This window comes from Thamnophis sirtalis, unplaced genomic scaffold (genome assembly GCF_051295495.1).
Source record: "Thamnophis sirtalis isolate CommonGarterSnake01/CBP01778 unplaced genomic scaffold, rThaSir2_p1.2 scaffold_2, whole genome shotgun sequence".
Lineage (NCBI taxonomy): Eukaryota > Metazoa > Chordata > Lepidosauria > Squamata > Natricidae > Thamnophis > Thamnophis sirtalis.
Window position 1 is genome coordinate 125105527 of NW_028261382.1, and position 16626 is coordinate 125122152.

Below are 16626 nucleotides of genomic sequence, written 5' to 3' on the forward strand. Positions count from 1 at the left end.
CTGCTCGGGGCCTGGCCTCCCGCTCTTTGCGTCAGGAGGGGCGCCCTTGCGTGCCGGGGAAGGCGACCTTCGTGAAGGCGAGGAGGGCTTCTCTGCAGCCGGGCAGGCGTTGGAGTCCACCCCTTCACTCCCTCTTCTTCCTTCAGGCGCAGCTCCGAGCAGCGGATCCTCGAAGGACGAAAAAAACAAAAACCTCCCGGGATCGAGAGCTGCAGCTTTCCCTGGTCCGGAGTGCAGCTGGGTGAGTTCGTCGCTTCTGGTGGGTCCTTCCTCAGAAGTAAGTCAGCGCCCTGGGTTTCTGTGCTCTGTGGAATTTATTACAAGTCGTTTTGGGGAGGCTCTGATCTGGGCGTCACCGATGTTTGGTATATGTATGTATGCATGTATTTATTTATTATTTATTTATAGTTAGTTAGTTAGTTAGTCAGTCAGTCAGTCAGTCAGTCAAGCATGTATTCGATAACATAAAGGTAAAGGTTCCCCTTGCATAGATGTGCTAGTCCAGTGGTGGGTTCTGGATCCCGTTGCAACCATACTGGTTGCAACTGGTTACAGGATCTGGCATCCTGCACATGAACGCGTGCAGCACGCGCATGCGTCCTACCCTCCAGCAACGCCTCCGCAACGCTCCAGCTACTCGGCGGAACGTCACAGTGGCGCTGTATGCGCCGTGCGTGTGCGCTGAACCGCTGAAGAGTTTAAAGACAGATAAGGACGATGGGCGGGTGGGTGGGCCCTCCGGAGCACTGTACCAAAACGGTACCTGGTGCTCCAGACAGGCACCGGTACGCCCGTATGAGGGCGGACCATCTGCAACCCACCACTGTGTTTGTTCCCAACTCTAGGGGGTGGTGCTCATCTCTGTTTCAAAGTCGAAGAGCCAGCGCTGCCCGAAGATGTCTCCGTGGTCATGTGGCCGGCATGACTCAACACCAAAGGCGCACAGAACGCTGTTACCTTCCCATCAAAGTGATCCCTATTTTTCTACTTGCGTTTTTTACATTCTTTCGAACTGCTAGGTTGACAGAAGCTGGGACAAGTAACGGGATCTCACTCCATTACACGGCGCTAGAGATTCGAACCACCGCACTTTCTGATCGACAAGCTCAGAGTCTTAGCCACTGAGCCAGCTTGTCCCTTGATTAGTTAACACATATAAGTATAAACATGATTTTGAATACATGAAATGGATACAAATAAATGAGGACAGTAGGACAGGGACGGTAGGCACATCGGTGCGCTTATGCACGCCCCATACAGACTTCTTAGGAATGGGGTGAGGTCGACAATAGACAGTCTAAGGTTAAAGTGTTGGGAGTTTGGGGAAGAAACCACAGAGTCAGGTAACGCATTCCAGGCATTGATCACTCTGTTGCTGAAGTCGTATTTTCAAGTTTTGAGCGGTTTACCTTAAGTTTGTATCTATTGTGTGCTACTGTATTATTGTGGTTGAAGTTGAAGTAGCCATTGTCAGGTAGGAAATTGTAGCAGATAATTTTATGTACTACGCTTAGGTCAGACCGAAGGCGGCGTAGTTCTAAGTTGTCTAAGGCCAAAATTTCAAGCCTGGTGGCATAAGGTATTCTATTGTGAGCAGAGGAGCGGACGACTCTTCCACAAGTTGTTATTGGGGAGGCTCATAAGGGATCCCCTTGCCGTTCCTGGAGTATCCTGTCGAGGACACTCTGATCTGGCCATCACCTAAAGGCGACTGATGTTGGAGTAAATATAGTACAGGTAGTTCTCGACTTACAACTGTTCATTTAGGTTATTTGAAGTGACTCTTTAAACTTACAGCGGCACTAAAAAGTGACTTATGACCGCTTTTCACACTTATGACCACTGTAGCATCCCCATGGTCATGTGATTAAAATTCAGATGCTTGACAACTGACTCATGTTTTATGATGGTCTCAGTGTTAGGGAGTCATGTGATCATATTTTGCAACCTTCTGACAAGCACAGTCAATGGAAAAACCAGATCCACTTTACAACGGTATTACTAACTTAACAATTGTGATTATTCGCTTAACTGTAGCAAGAAAGGCAGTAAAATGGGGCAAAATGGCTTGCTTAGCAACAGAAATTTTGGGCTCAATTGTGGTTCTTAGTCGAGGACATTAGTATTAGTATTGTAAATGCATTTTAACTGGACACCCACTGCATTTTCTCTCATTTGGGATCCTGCGTTCTTGTGATGGATGATGTGAAATTTAGTCCAGAAACTCTGAAGGGCCACAGATTGTAGACCCTCCTGTACTTCATGTTGTCTATAAAATTGAGACAACAGAGAAAAAGGATGACTGTATAACTACTGAACTGTGTTGCAGATTTTATCTAATTTTGGTTCTGCCAGTATATTAACTGTAAGGAGAATTTTTTTTTCCATGCAGCAGCTAGAACCTTACAGAGATCTCATCCCTGATATATAATGCTATTTTAGTCATGTTGGCTGAGGATATAGCAATCTTTTCTTGGGGAGGGGGGGAGGCAAAAAAACCCCTACTTTAGGGATGGATTACTTTAAATTTTTTAAATTTAAATCGGACTTTTTTTATTTAAATCAGATTTTTTAAATCAAATTTATTTTAATAAAATGCTTTTGGAGTAAAAATCTATCTAAAGATAGTTTTCTATTTAAGATACATTAATAATTTAGTTTATTCAGCATGAAATGGAGGGTAGTTGTGTAGCATGAGGCTGTATATTCTGCAATATTGGGGCTGTCGGTGAGTCAACAGCAGGTCAGAGGAGGAACTGCTGCGGGACAGAGATGTCAGTTGCTCTTCAAAAATTATAATTTAAAGTGAGTTGATTTAAATCAAGCCTTTTTACTAGTGATTTAAATCGCATTTAAATTGACTTGATTTAAATCAAATCCACCCTTTGATTGGTTGGTGACTGAACTTTTATACCTGTCCATCTCACTAGCATGTGAATTTGCGTGGCAAAGAAAATTAAAACAAAAGGTGGGGAGGTGGGAGGAGGGGAGGTAAATATTTGTAAAACCTTTTTAAAGCTTTTAATAAAAAAAGAAAATTAAAACAAAAGCTAAAGAATCAATTCAACTATTAAAAACCAATGAAAAATAGTTAAAAACCTATAATATGGAAAGAAAACAATGAAGAGTGCAGTCTAAATTTACACCAGTCTTTTGACAGGCTCCCCAGTTCCATGGGATCTCCATACTCCATGGCAAAACCAGGTTTTGAGGACTTTCAGGGTTTCCTATCCTTAACATAATAACAATTGTCAAGCACAGGAAAACAGAAATTCAGGCAGTTCAAATGAATGGCTTATTGTATGTTCTATACAAGAATCTGAACTACTAACAGTCAAAGAAAATTTGTGGTAGATAAGAGTCAAAAGAATTCAAAATGGGCTGAATGTAGATCTCTTGTGGGCGTGAAAGGATCAGAACTGATGAGTTGTTTGACCCCTCCCTCGAGCTCAGCCTGGCCGTCTCCTACATCAATCAGCAAACCAGTATTATTCTGTCCAACAAATGAATGTAAATGTTCATTTGGTCTTTTCTTGCAGATCTTAATCAGTAAGATGCCTTTGTGGACTCGACAGGTTTCCAGATGCTGCTCTTTATTAAATGCATACAATATTACAAAGAGTGCAGAGCTGAGAAAGGAATCAGTAAAAATGTGGACACGTTTTCTTGAATCATCAAAGTTGCAGCGCCTTTGCCCTTATGGATATTACTGCCACATGCTGTTAAAGAATTTCAGAACTTTGCATCTGGAGAATCACAGGCACTTCTGCAGCTCAAGTACTGAACCTCATCAGACTGCACTTTCTCTCATTGACAAGCCAAAACCTGAGATAGTACCTGCTTTAGATACCGAAGAATTCCTTCAAGGTAAGTAACAAATTACATTTATATGATGTTGAACATGATCCATCGCAGCACTACGTCTAAAAGTTTTCAATTTTATTTCCTCTGCCTTTATGAAAAAATTGTTTCGAATTTATTGTCTGCTATAGTATTTAAATCACACCTTTTAACTGAGCCTGAGAAAATTATTTGGCAGAGTTGAGGGTGAATCTTACACAAGTAGTACCCAGGTAATAACAGCAAACGAGACTGGAAAAGTAAGTAATCACTTGACACATTACTTAGTGACAGAATTCCCCCTTGTCATTGTTAACCAAATCCCACCAAGCGTTAGGTAAAGACCTACTCTGATCCAAGCTACTCCTGGATTGGTTCTTCCCTGTCCTAAACCTCAGCCAGGTAGGGACCCAATGCACCCCAGTCCTTATCTCCTTTCGTATATCTGCCCTTTTGGCTGTCTTATACTCCACCGGCCCACCTGGTCTTCACTGTCCTCCTCCTGCTAAGGCATGCCCATCTAGCCTAAGCATTCTTGTCCAAATCATGTGTGGCCTTCATGCAAAACTCCTTGATTTGTAGAGTAATAAAATATTCAATATATGAATTACCCTCAGCTTCAAAGCTATCTGCGTTCATTGCAAAAACACCTTTCCCCCCCCTCCCTTTATGCAGTGTAATTAGAAATGTCTGATCTCAGCCTTGAGTAAGCCATGGTATACTATTTTATCTAAATTAGCAATGATTAATATTGCTTGTGCAGCTATAAATATGGCTTTAATATAATTATGCTAAATTTCCAATCAAAATCTAAATTTCCAATTGGGTTCATTCTTTACCCTAAGGTATAATATAGCTTGTTTGATTTTATTGTGTTATGTAATCCCAGACAGTTAATAGTTTAATACAGTGTGTGGGAATCTAACATGTATGTCTGTCTGTGTTTGTAGGAGCAAATATGCAAGTGTAAAACTTGTGACACTGCTGGTTGTAAAAGCAAATTTGTAGAATGTTTTCTAGGGTTATAACTTTCAGAAATGAGTTATAATTTTCTTCTTCAGAGCCACACATTTGGAGGTGTGTGTGTGTGTCTGTGCATGCGTGCATATGTGTGTGTGTATGATTGTAAGCCACCCAGCATTGCCCTTTGGTAAGATGGGTGGCCAATAAATTTTTATTAAAAAATGTGGAGACTCAATCAAACCAAAATTTATTATTTTGTTAGAGATTAGGCATGAGTGCAGATTATTGTACCCACTACCATTTTTATGTAAATAATTGGTAAATTATTTATTCATTGATTTGTTTATTTATAAAATTTATTACCTACCCATCTTGCCACGTGGTAACTGTCGGTGGCTTACAATATTGAAAGATAAAACTGTATAAAACTTAATAATATAAACACAATGTTATAAAATCAACCTAGCTAAAAAGATGGGGAAATATAGTTGAGTTGGACAGATATACTGTAAATCATCTATAGCAAAATGGCAAAAACTATTGGGAATCTTTGAGACACTAAATTGCACCAGATTTGCTTCAGGTTTCATTGGATGCCATAAGAACAGAATTATCTAATAAAAACTTGGGGGGGGGCAGAGGGGGGATTCCTAAACAGTCATATTGTTTTTGGGTTTCTCATTTTAAAAAAATAATAGTCTTCAATAGACTATTTAAAAAGCAGAATCTCTCTTCCCCTATATTTTGAAAACAAATACTGTAATGAAATTGAAGGAATAATAATCAATTTAATCCAGAATAATAAAAGAATTCTCATTAGGGTTATTTATCAGTAGCTAAGATAGCTCAGCTCTATTCACTATATAAAAGCCATTATTGTGTTTGATATTCTATCACTTCCTTAACTTCAGTTGTTTTTTCACTTTAATGAACTTAAGATTTGGACGATGACTTGCCTATATCTCCCTTGGAGAAAATTTCAGAAGACGAGTCTCTTCAAATCAAAGCTGCACCACCACCTCCGTTAGAATCTTTCTCACTTAGAGATTACGTTGACCATTCGGAAACATTGCGCAAATTGGTGCTTCTAGGTAAGAATAGCTCCACTTGCTATATCACTTTGTGATATGTTGGAACTCTGTGATAACCATTTTTACTATATAACAGCCCGTCGTGTTTTTTAATATGCAACACATTCATGTTTGCAGAATATACCATATTTTTATCATAAAATGGTAGATGGATGGTATATATTGCAGAAATGTAATTGAGGGCAGAAACCATTTTCTTTTGCACAATTTCTTTCTGATAGAAGGGTTCTTAAATCCAAGAAATTCATGAAGAATTTGGAAAACAACTTCTTTAGATCTATTATTTATCTATATGTACTTCAGGATGTATACAGTATTGCATATTACCCTTACAATCAATATATAAAAATTTCTGTATCTGTATCATTGCAATTGCAATTCCACTTAGACTTATATACCGCTTCATAGTGCTTTTACAGCCCTCTCTAAACGGTTTACATAGTCAGCCTATTGCCCCCAACAATATGGGTCCTCATTTTACCCATCTCGGAAAGATGAAAGGCTGAGTCAACCTTGAACCCATGAGATTTGAACTGCTGAATTGCAGCTAGCAGTCAACTGAAGTAGCCTGCACCACTGTGCACCTCTGCTCATATTCATATTAAATATCATATTTAATATGATATTTATATCATATATCATATTAAATTATTTGGTGCCAGTAATCTATATGCTTCTGAGACCTTTACAGAATCGAGCTGATTTTACCGGAATGATAGAAATCAATGAGCCTTGAGCTCTTTCTACCACAATCCTTAATTATTTAGAGTTGCTATCTATGTTTACTCAATCACATTAAAAATGACTATAAATGAACGATTGTGCAGTAGAACTCAAAATTGTTAAACATCAGGGGTGGATTCAGACATGATCAGACTTAGAATAAACCTGTTGGTGTCAACGTGACTGTACCTTAAAGCTGATTGATTTCAGTGGGGCTGTTCCAAGTATGATATTTATAATATTTATATCTAAAGTAGAACGCATAGTTTTTACTGTTTGCATGTACAAAACTAGACATGCTGCAGGAAAAATATTTATTTTCACTGAATGGCTATGTAATCAGTTTTTGAATTTCCTGCAGGAGTCAACTTGTCCATGGTGGAAAAACTTCCAAATGCAGGCCAGCTTCTTGTAAAACTCGATTTTGAAACTGACATTAAAAAAATCCTTCTATTTCTTAATGATATTGGTTTGGAAGATACACAATTTGGGCCATTTCTCACTAAAAATCCTTATATTCTCAACGAAGAAGTGGAAGATCTAAACACAAGGTAAGGATATCTGAGCATTCCAACACCCTCATCCATCAAATCTCAGATATTTAAACCTGCATTGAGTTGGAATCCCTTGAATTTCTTGTTTGCTCCGGTGACACCACTTTAGAATAGTAGGTTCGGTATGGTAACAGGAGCTAAGAATTTCTAAACAGCACTGCTGGCATGAAGAATAAAAGCTGATGAGAAAAGGAGGTGTACATGAAGTCAGTACATGATTCATATAAGAGTATAGTCTTTTAGGTTGGTAGGTTACTAAACTTGCTATTTTACAAATGGATTTTGTGACCAAAGTTTTTCCAGTCACAAATTGAACATACCAATAATCCTCATTTAGCAACTGCCTCATTTAGCAACCATTCACAGCTGCAGTAGTGATGAGAAAGTAATTTTGTGACCAACCTCGCATTTACAACCTTCACAGGTCTGTAAAGCAAGGGGAGGCTGATGTAAGATCATGAACCACAATCATGGTTTCACTTAGCAACCAATTCACTTAATAACCAAGTCGCCAGTCCTAATTGTGGTTGCTCAATAAAGGCTAATTGTAATGTCAACTGAATGGCTTAAACAAGTACAGCAGCTGCTATTTAGAAAAAATGCCAAGTTCTGTTCATTATTACACACAATTCCTTCCCAAATAGAGTCCAATAAAATGCATGCATTGAATTTTCGTGGAGCTTTTCCTAAAGTTGGGGAAAAAGGGGTTTTTGTTTATTTTCAGTAAACAGAATTCGATTGTTGAGACTTGACTAAACACAGACATGTGTTTATCATTATGGGGAAAATTAAAATTCCTTGTCAGTAGATAGAAATAAAAAATAACAGTGGGTTGATTAGAGATTAAATTCATTTTACTTGCCATTTTCTTTAAAAGCTTGTCATTAATCATATATTCTGGTTGGAGGGAAAATAACCTTTTATCAACAGAGGAAATATTTTAGCAGTTACATCTTGAGTATAATATAATTAAAATGGCTTGAAAAGAGTTTTAGTATACAATAACATTCTTGAAGATCAAAATTGTAAGAAAATCAAACATTTAAGTTTTGCTAAAAGTTATATTTATGATCAACTAAGGCATTCTGTAAACCTCATGCAGTCTTTTTGTGATAACCTGCTCAAGGGAAATTACCTCTAACAGCACATATGAAAAATATGTTTTAAAAACATAGAGTCTGAAGTAGGAGTGCCATAACATCCTATTGAAGATGGAGAATTCTTAATAAGGCTACAATGCTGGTTGGCTGTTGGTGATAGAGAAATTGAAACACTTTCTAGAAGCTTAACTTCACACTACAATCTTTATGCATTTTATTAATGGAGGATATAAAAATAACTTGGATTTTAAATCGATTCAAGTGCAAAACCAGTATCTTTTAAGTTTCCAGAGGACTTTATATAGCAGTGTAGGCACCCATCGTAGAAATTTACAGTCATCTCAGATGCTGCTGAATTATGACTGTAAGCCCTAAATCACTTGCTAGTGTGCAAAGAATACATAATTAAAAACATAATTTTCCAGATTTTTCAGCATCACAAGACAATGTTAAAATCAAAGGAAAACTTTTTTTCTCCCTTGTAGCACACACAAGAGATTAAGCATCACTGCAGTTGCTAAAAACATGATTTCTGTTATATCTGAATGAAATCAAATTGTGAATACTATTAAAGCAGGTTCTGGTGAAATGGTAGATTCAGAAATGGGATAAAAGTTTATAAGACTCTTTTAACATAGTTTTAAAAAGTGGGAGAATGGAAGGAAATAAAATAAATAACGATTCCCTTATATAATCTTCCTTCTCCCCATCTTCCAAATTTTGCTGAGCAGGAAAAACCTGTAGATTGTTTCTGTGTAATATTTGGAGAATATGCTACCTACATTTGGGGGAGGTTAATTAAAACAAAAAGACAAGAACATTACAGTTGGTTCTTTATGGGTCAGTTGGCAATGCCAAGAACATGTTAATTTTGGGATCCTTTTCAAGTAAATTCTTTTTCACTGTCCTTTTGTAGCTACAACATTACAGTGGAAATGTTTATCCAAGTCGGTTTGGCCAGTTTATCCTCAATGCTTTCTGAGATTCACAATTGACCTTCTGTCCAGAAAGCCTGCCTCCCCCGCAAACAGGTTTTCATGAACTGAATAGTATTAAGGCTTCTGTTTTAAGAAATAGGCTAGAAGAACAATGAATGTCCAAGATGAATTCCCAGCACTTTTTCCATGGTTATGTCTTTTGGGCAGAGAAAGAATGTAAATCTTTAGAGTCACTGTTTGACAACGTTTCTTGATTTATTTAAACATGCCATTTAAGTTCATTAAGAGCTATTCCTTAAAATCATAATGTATTTGCATTCAGTTGCAAACATATATTTTTGCATGCTTATTTTAGTGTAAACCATATGGGATATTAAGATCATATCGCAAAACTCAGCTAGTATTGACAGAACTTTTATTTAAATGTAGTTGGAAATTGTTAACTAATTCTTTAACATTTTTACATTATGGTTTTATTCTCATTAATTGGGAATTGTGGTATTTGGCTTTAGTGAAGACTTTTTCACCCTTCATTTTAGCTGCTTTACTTGTTAATATTATTGAAATATCTGCTACTTTGATAGATAATGCCAGGGATGTGGTCATTTAGATAAATAGTTGCCACTTTGCTTTATTTCATTATAAATGAATGTATTTCCCTATTTTCCAGGGTCGACTATCTAATATCAAAAAAATTTCCCAAAGAAGCAGTTACACAAATGGTTTTAAGGGATCCATGTTTACTCCTCCTTTCTGTGGAAAATCTGGATGATAGATTGGGTTTCTTCCAAAATGTACTTGGACTAAATCCAAGAAAGGTACCTTTTGCTTTTCTTTAAAGACCACTTTATATTGAAATGAACACTGTGTAGCATTCCATTTATTTGGAATTCAGCAACAACTGGAGAGATATTGATAATTTCTATTTTGATTACAGTATATATTTGCCCACGGTATGTGAAAATATAATGGAAAAAAATCATCAAAAATCATAAACAGATAGTAAGACTCTTTTTCATTACAAGAATTTAAAATTTCCTATTAGATAGACATTTATCTAGAGGGCAGAGAACAGCCATTATACCCAGTTTTTTTGAAAAGAATATATATAGTGTTGTTATAGGTTAGACAAAAAAAAACCATTGCCATAGAAATTGAAGTAATTGAGTCATGATGTTCAACATATGTATATAAATTGTTGAACCTGAAATCCTGTTAAGATTTTACCTATGTTATAAAATGCATTCCTATATTATTCACTCTGAGTTGTATATTTGGTAGATTTTTTTCCTTACATAACCATAACACCCAAATAAGAAAATCTGTGTCTGTAATTCCATACCTGAGGCACAATAGCTTCCCATGAATATGGCTGGCACTCTAAACAGAAGCATAAGCAAAAATAGAAAATATATCACTGCTTGCTTTTAAAATTACATGTGTATGGAAACTGCCAATATATTAAAGTAAATAGTCTTCCAATGTGATTTTGATATACTATATACGTCCATATTTTTTTCAACTAGAATCATGTTGTCTCTATATACTCTGCCAACAAAATACAAATGTTTATTTTACCCTAAATGTATATTATTTAATACATTTTTATTTCTTTTTGAATGTAGACTAGAAATTTGGTAACCCGTCTTCCAAGATTGCTAACTGGCAATCTTGAACCAATCGAAGAAAATCTTGCAGTAAGTCTCCTTCTTTTAGCAATTATTGTAAAATTATTTCAACACATACAAGTTGTTAAGAGTTATGCAGGATAGCAACTGGACCAATTTTCGCATGTTCCAGTTCTACATTATACTTATAACATATAATAGAAATAATACCCTAGTATATGGGTCCTCAAACTACGGTCCGCAGGCTGCATGTGACCCGCCAAAGCCATTAATCTGGCGAACACAGGACTTAACTTTGCAAGCCCTGCGGGCTGGATCTGTAAGGTAAGGCCAACAATTTTGGCCTGCAGAGACATTCTGGAGGTGGGAAGGGTGAAAAGCGGGGTGTACAGATGAACCAACAGGCCAAAAATGAGCGAAAACAGTCTGGTTTTAGCCAAAAACCAAGCTGTTTTTACTTGTTTTTGGCCTGTAAAAGGCTTCTGGAGGTGGGGGGAGCAGGGTGCACAGACACCCCAAGAGGTCAAAAAACAAGTGAAAACAGCCTGTTTGTCACCTCCCCTGCGTCCAGGAGATAAAGAGAGAGAGAGAAAGAGAGAGAGACAGAGAGAGAGATTTCTCAAATTCCTTGGGGCTGAGAAGAATTGCTGCAAAACTGAGTTTCCTGAAGTGGACCACTAAACAACTGAAAAAAAGATCTAGTAAAAAGAAAAGGCAACCAAAAGAGTAACATGCAAACAAAAGCAAATAAAACACCCACAGGAGCAAAACAAATTAAAGTTTAATTTGTGTGCTTTGTTCAATGGACTGTTAAATTGGCCATGTCCACCTAATCACATGACCTAGTCACGCCCACCATCACATGAGCAACTAGCCACACCCACCCAGCCAGTGTGGCCCCCTGAGGGACCGTGAATTGGCCCCCTGTTTAAAAAGCTTGAGGGCCCCTGCCCTAGTACATGTGAAGTGTTTTGCACAAGCCCTGTGACTTTGAAACTAATATGTTCCGTTAAGTTCTTTATAAATACAGAAATACGATGAAAAGCTAGTGTGACGTAGTTCTTTGTATACTAAGTTGTGTGCTGTTATAAACTCCAGCAGAGTTATCTTTATACAATATTCAAGTGCAATCAATTAATGTTAGAAAAAAAATTTGAATGCTCAATAACAGTAGTTAACATTGTGTGTCTGTTGAAAGCTTGGACTTTATTTTCTGTTTCAGTATTCTAAAGATACTGAGAATACAAAGCACACAAGGATTTCGGAAAGATATTGCAATTTGTTTTATTTTGGCCAATCCACAGAACTGTGTTGAACATGTAATCTTTTTTTAAAAAAAAATAAAAAATGCTTCATTTTTTTTCCTGAAAATATTGTCCCAATGTCATATGTTTCTCTGACATCTTTCAAATTTTAAAATTGATTCATAGCAATCACTCTCTTTTTCAGGTGTATGAGGAAGAACTTGGATTTAGTAAGAATGAAATCCGCCATATTGCACACATAGTCCCTAAAAACCTAAGTATGGGCAAAAAGAAGTTAACACAGATTTTTGATTATGTGCATAATGTAATGGGCATTCCCCACAAACTTATGGTACATTTTCCTCAGGTAAGAATCTTGAAATGTAATTACTAGTGGAGCACAAAATGTGTAAAGTAGTTTAAGCAGAACTCATGCAGATTGTAGACATAATAGATTTATATGATCACCATCTCATATATCTCTGGGTGGTTAACAATTAAAAACAATAAAAACAGTAAAAACAGAAGAAATAACATAAAATAGCATAGCAGCCAAAAACACTCAGTCAGCATAAAAACTACCAAGGAATAGGCTCATCCAATTCACAAGATGTAAAGATATTGATTAATGTACCATATTTTCACGACCAAAAGCCGCACCGGATTATAAGCCGCAGTATCAGTTAACGTTAATTTTTCAAACTTTTTCCATATATAAAGCGCACCGGGTTATAAGCCGCACGTTTTCCGACGCTTCTGGACATCTGTTGCAGTCGCGAGGAGCGGAGAAGAGCGCGAAGGTTCTTGGCGCTCCAGGAAGCCGTGAAAGCAGCTGGGAGAGGCGCACGGCTTGGTTTATCCTCCCTGGACGTCGCAGCAGCAGCCCCAAGCACACTGTGATTTTCGCATCGGGGCATGCTGCAAGAGAGAGTGAGTGAAGACCTTTCCGGATTGCTGGTGGTGGAGGTGCGGGCCCGTCGCCCTGTGCTCAGCAAAAAAAGTCCGGGGGAGTCCTTTGCGCTGGCTGGAAAAGGGCTTCACTCTTCACTCATTCCCTCTTGCAGCACACCCCGATGCGAAAAACACTGAGATCGGTGAGTTTGGGGCTGCTACTGCGACATCCAGGGAGGATAAACCAAACCGCGCGCCTCTCCCGCTTCCCGGAGCGCCAAGAACCTTCGCGCTCTTCTCCACACTCTCTTCGGCTCCTCACAACTGCAATAGACGTCCAGAAGCGGCAGGGGCTATCGAGCTGGAAATCCAATCCCCATTAGCCCCAAAAGCCGCTTCTGGACATCTATTGCAATCCCGAGGAGAACGCGGAGAAGAGCGCGAAGGTTAGGGTTACTGGGCAACGTGGGGGTGGGGGAGGCTGGAGCAGTTTCGTTCTGAATGGAGGGAGAGGAAAAAAGTTGGGATTCTCCCTGCTGCAGCCTTTAAATGGCAGAGAGAAGCCGAACTCTTTCCCCTCCATTCACAGAGAAGCTGCGGCTCCCTTTATGCCCCTCTGGCTGGCCCCCTCCCTCCCGGGGGGGGGGGGGGGGCTCAAAGTACCTGAAAGGGGCATGCAGGCTGCTATAGCTCCACTGAGAAGACATTTCTGAGAAGAGAAAGGGCTCCGGTCAGGCTGCACCCAAGCTGATGGAGTGCTCGCAACCACCCGCCTATCGCCAGGGAGACAGCCAGTGCAGGTGAGCCGCGCGATTGCTCCGATCGCAAGGGCGCTTCACCAGCTCGGGTGCAGCCAGACCAGAGAACTTTCGGTGGTGCACCGATTCCAGCAGCTGCGTTTTTCCTTGAAATTTGCTGTCCCGGCAACCCGAAGTGGACATTCTCCCAGCGGCGTCTCAGACACTCCCACCCTTAACCAGGACGAAGTGAGGATGGCTGGGCGCAGTTTGGTGCCTCCCGGCTAAGGAGGGAGGGAGAGACCCAAGGGACGTGTGCGTGCCTGCTCGCGGTCATTCGCTTATGAGTTTCAAGTTTGAGCGTAAAATCGGGAGAGATTTTCGATCTTTTTCCATATATAAAGCGCACCGGGTTATAAGCCGCACTGCCGGTTTTTGATCAAATTTTAGGATTTTCAGTGCAGCTTATAGTCGTGAAAATACGGTATTTTAAAGCATAAGTGAAATTGTCCATATTTAGGAAAATTATTTGCACATGTCACTAGTTTTAATGATCTGCTGTTCAATGCCATATTTGCTCAGAAAGGTAAGCCACTGATTTCAGTATGACTTGTTTCCCAAAAAAGATACATTTCATTTTTTTTTTCTATTTTAGATTTTTAATACAAAGTTATTACGAATCAAAGAAAGACATCTATTTCTTACGTTCCTGGGAAGGGCCCAATATGATCCGGAGCAACCAAGCTACATCTCCTTGGAAAAATTGATAGCCTTGCCAGATGATGTGTTTTGCACTGAAGTTGCTAAAGCAGAAGTAACAGACTTTGAAAAGTTTTTGAAAACGCTGTAAAGAAGAACTGTTTAAAAAATATAAACACATCTGGTAGTATGCCTTCTATCTGCAAATTTTGACAAAACTTTGTCAATAAATAAAATGACTTCTAAATATGCAAACAAATTTAGAAATAAGATATGACTTATATATATCCAAGTGTGCTGATAAATGTTAAATAAGAAAACCAAACATCATAAACCAAAAATAAGGATGATTAAGCATTTATCATGGGGGCAGCCACTAGGGTTTCCTACCAATGACTTAGATGTAATGTTTACCTAACAATATCTGGTTTTAGATTTATTCCACAGTGAAAACATCAATATTTACTGTAGCAGAGAAGTCTGGTAGCATCTTTTCAGACTGACATAAATGTGAGGTACAGCTCACTTCATCAGATGCAGTGGAGTTATGGAAGATTAAACTGGGAATAGGTGGAGGAAGGAGAAGTTATTACCTGGGAAGAGATGGAGGAAGAAGAAGAGGTGGAAGAAGAAGAAGTTGCCAGTACAGGTTACATTCGAGACAAATTAAAATTTCCCTATTAAATTTACTGTGTAACTATAATAATTATAAATCACCTCAAAGAAAAAGTATTTTTCATTTTAGAGGCTGTTCTAAAATTGTAGAATTATGCAATTCTACAATTGCATAATTTTTTGGCAATTTCCAACCCTTACCCAGAAACTTTTTAAGGGGAAAAAAGGATTACTTGATGATTAATGAGAGTTCTTTGCAGTGAATATAAGTGAGATATTCTCTTTAACATGTAAGCATTTAACAATATGAAAATTAAAAATATGTGGAGATGAGTATGTCACCAAAAATGACATGGTGTGTCACCTGTGGCATGTATCATAGGTTTGTCATCAATAGTCTAGAGACAATGGATTTCTTTATGCACTTTCATCCCACTCTGAATTCTTGCATTGCAAGGAATTATAGTGATTTACTGACCTCGGTCTTTATGCAAGTGAGTTTTGTACCAACAGCTCTATTCTAGGTCATATTTGATAATATGATCTTAGGATCACAACAGAATCAGTGCAGAATAGATCTGCATGTCCAATGCTGAAATTAACTTCCCAGGGGGTTGCTTCCTGGGATGTCCATGATGTACAAAGTCACCATTTGTATTTTAAATGGAAAAGCAGAACTTTCAAGAGACTTTTTTTCCCCTTAATTCTTATACCCCCCTACTTCTTTTCAATTAAGTACCGTAGTCATGTCCTGAAGTTTTTTGAATTTTCCCAGCACTATTATTAGTCTGAGAGGAGCCAAGTAAATGTACTTCCCTGATGTACACCCCTTTTTGTTAGTGGATAAATGACAGTAAAAGTTAGATGTCTTGTGGCAATATTCTTGCTGCTTCATTTTGCTGTGATTGGATTGTTTGCTAAAGAAGTGTTGATGCAAAATGGAGAAATGATTTCCATATTTAATTTAAGAAATTAAGTTCAACTAGAGAGCTTGCGTTGTTATTGTGTGAGCTACACATTAAACTATTAAACATTAAAATATTCTAATGTAATCCAGGTGATTGTGGATTAACTCAGGAGGAAAATGGAAACTTAATATTTGGATATGATACTTTCTGAAATAGAGCGTGAAGATATAATGTACAATTTACTTGTATACCACCAAGAATCCCTCTGTGAGAGAGGTGGGCAGTTTCTATATTTGATAAATAAATAAATAAATATTTTATTAACATTGTGGATTTTTATGGTTTTTCATAATTGGCATTGGTTCATAGTACAAAGAGGCACACAGGAATGTGTGTTTTCTTCAGTCTGCTCATTTACTCTGAGAATTCAGTACTTTGCCAGCATTCAACTTGATTATAATCTGGATCATTTGTAAGCACTCTTACCTGGTACTTATTCTAAGATTGTGGGATATTTTATTCTTGTATTAAATTTTTAGCCCACCTTTAATCACTTTATAAATAACTTTACATACAGTATATGCATGGGTATATAATACAACAGCGAGGATCTAAAAGCAGAAAGCAACTTGAATTTTAATCTCAAATGATATTCAAGATTTAGATGTATATATCGCTGAATTAATTTGAAATAT

At 38.0% G+C, this 16626-nt stretch overlaps 1 protein-coding gene across 4 annotated transcripts; it reads left to right on the forward strand.

Annotated features, from left to right (window-relative positions):
* Window position 1: 1 nt before the first annotated feature.
* Window positions 2-16257, forward strand: MTERF3 (mitochondrial transcription termination factor 3). 4 transcript variants are annotated; one of them, XM_087706836.1, is made up of 9 exons: window positions 2-241; window positions 846-969; window positions 3540-3867; window positions 5742-5894; window positions 6979-7168; window positions 9880-10027; window positions 10835-10906; window positions 12287-12448; window positions 14365-16257. In XM_087706836.1, the coding sequence occupies exons 2-9, from the start codon at window positions 922-924 to the stop codon at window positions 14557-14559; spliced, it is 1296 nt and encodes a 431-aa protein (XP_087562962.1). In that variant the 5' UTR covers window positions 2-241; window positions 846-921; the 3' UTR covers window positions 14560-16257. The 4 variants fall into 4 exon arrangements, with proteins under 4 accessions (XP_087562962.1, XP_087562965.1, XP_087562963.1 ...); XM_087706839.1 differs by lacking the exon at window positions 846-969 and having other exon boundaries at window positions 2-277; XM_087706837.1 differs by lacking the exon at window positions 846-969 and having other exon boundaries at window positions 4-241.
* Window positions 16258-16626: the final 369 nt, after the last annotated feature.

Excerpts from the sequence above, each read along its gene's own strand:
- MTERF3 (XM_087706836.1), top strand. The coding sequence starts at position 922 with ATGACTCAACACCAAAGGCGCACAGAACGCTGTTACCTTCCCATCAAA. Across the intron at positions 7,169-9,879 it reads GTGGAAGATCTAAACACAAG|GGTCGACTATCTAATATCAA; the intron begins GTAAGGATATCT and ends CCTATTTTCCAG. Across the intron at positions 10,028-10,834 it reads TTGGACTAAATCCAAGAAAG|ACTAGAAATTTGGTAACCCG; the intron begins GTACCTTTTGCT and ends TTTTGAATGTAG.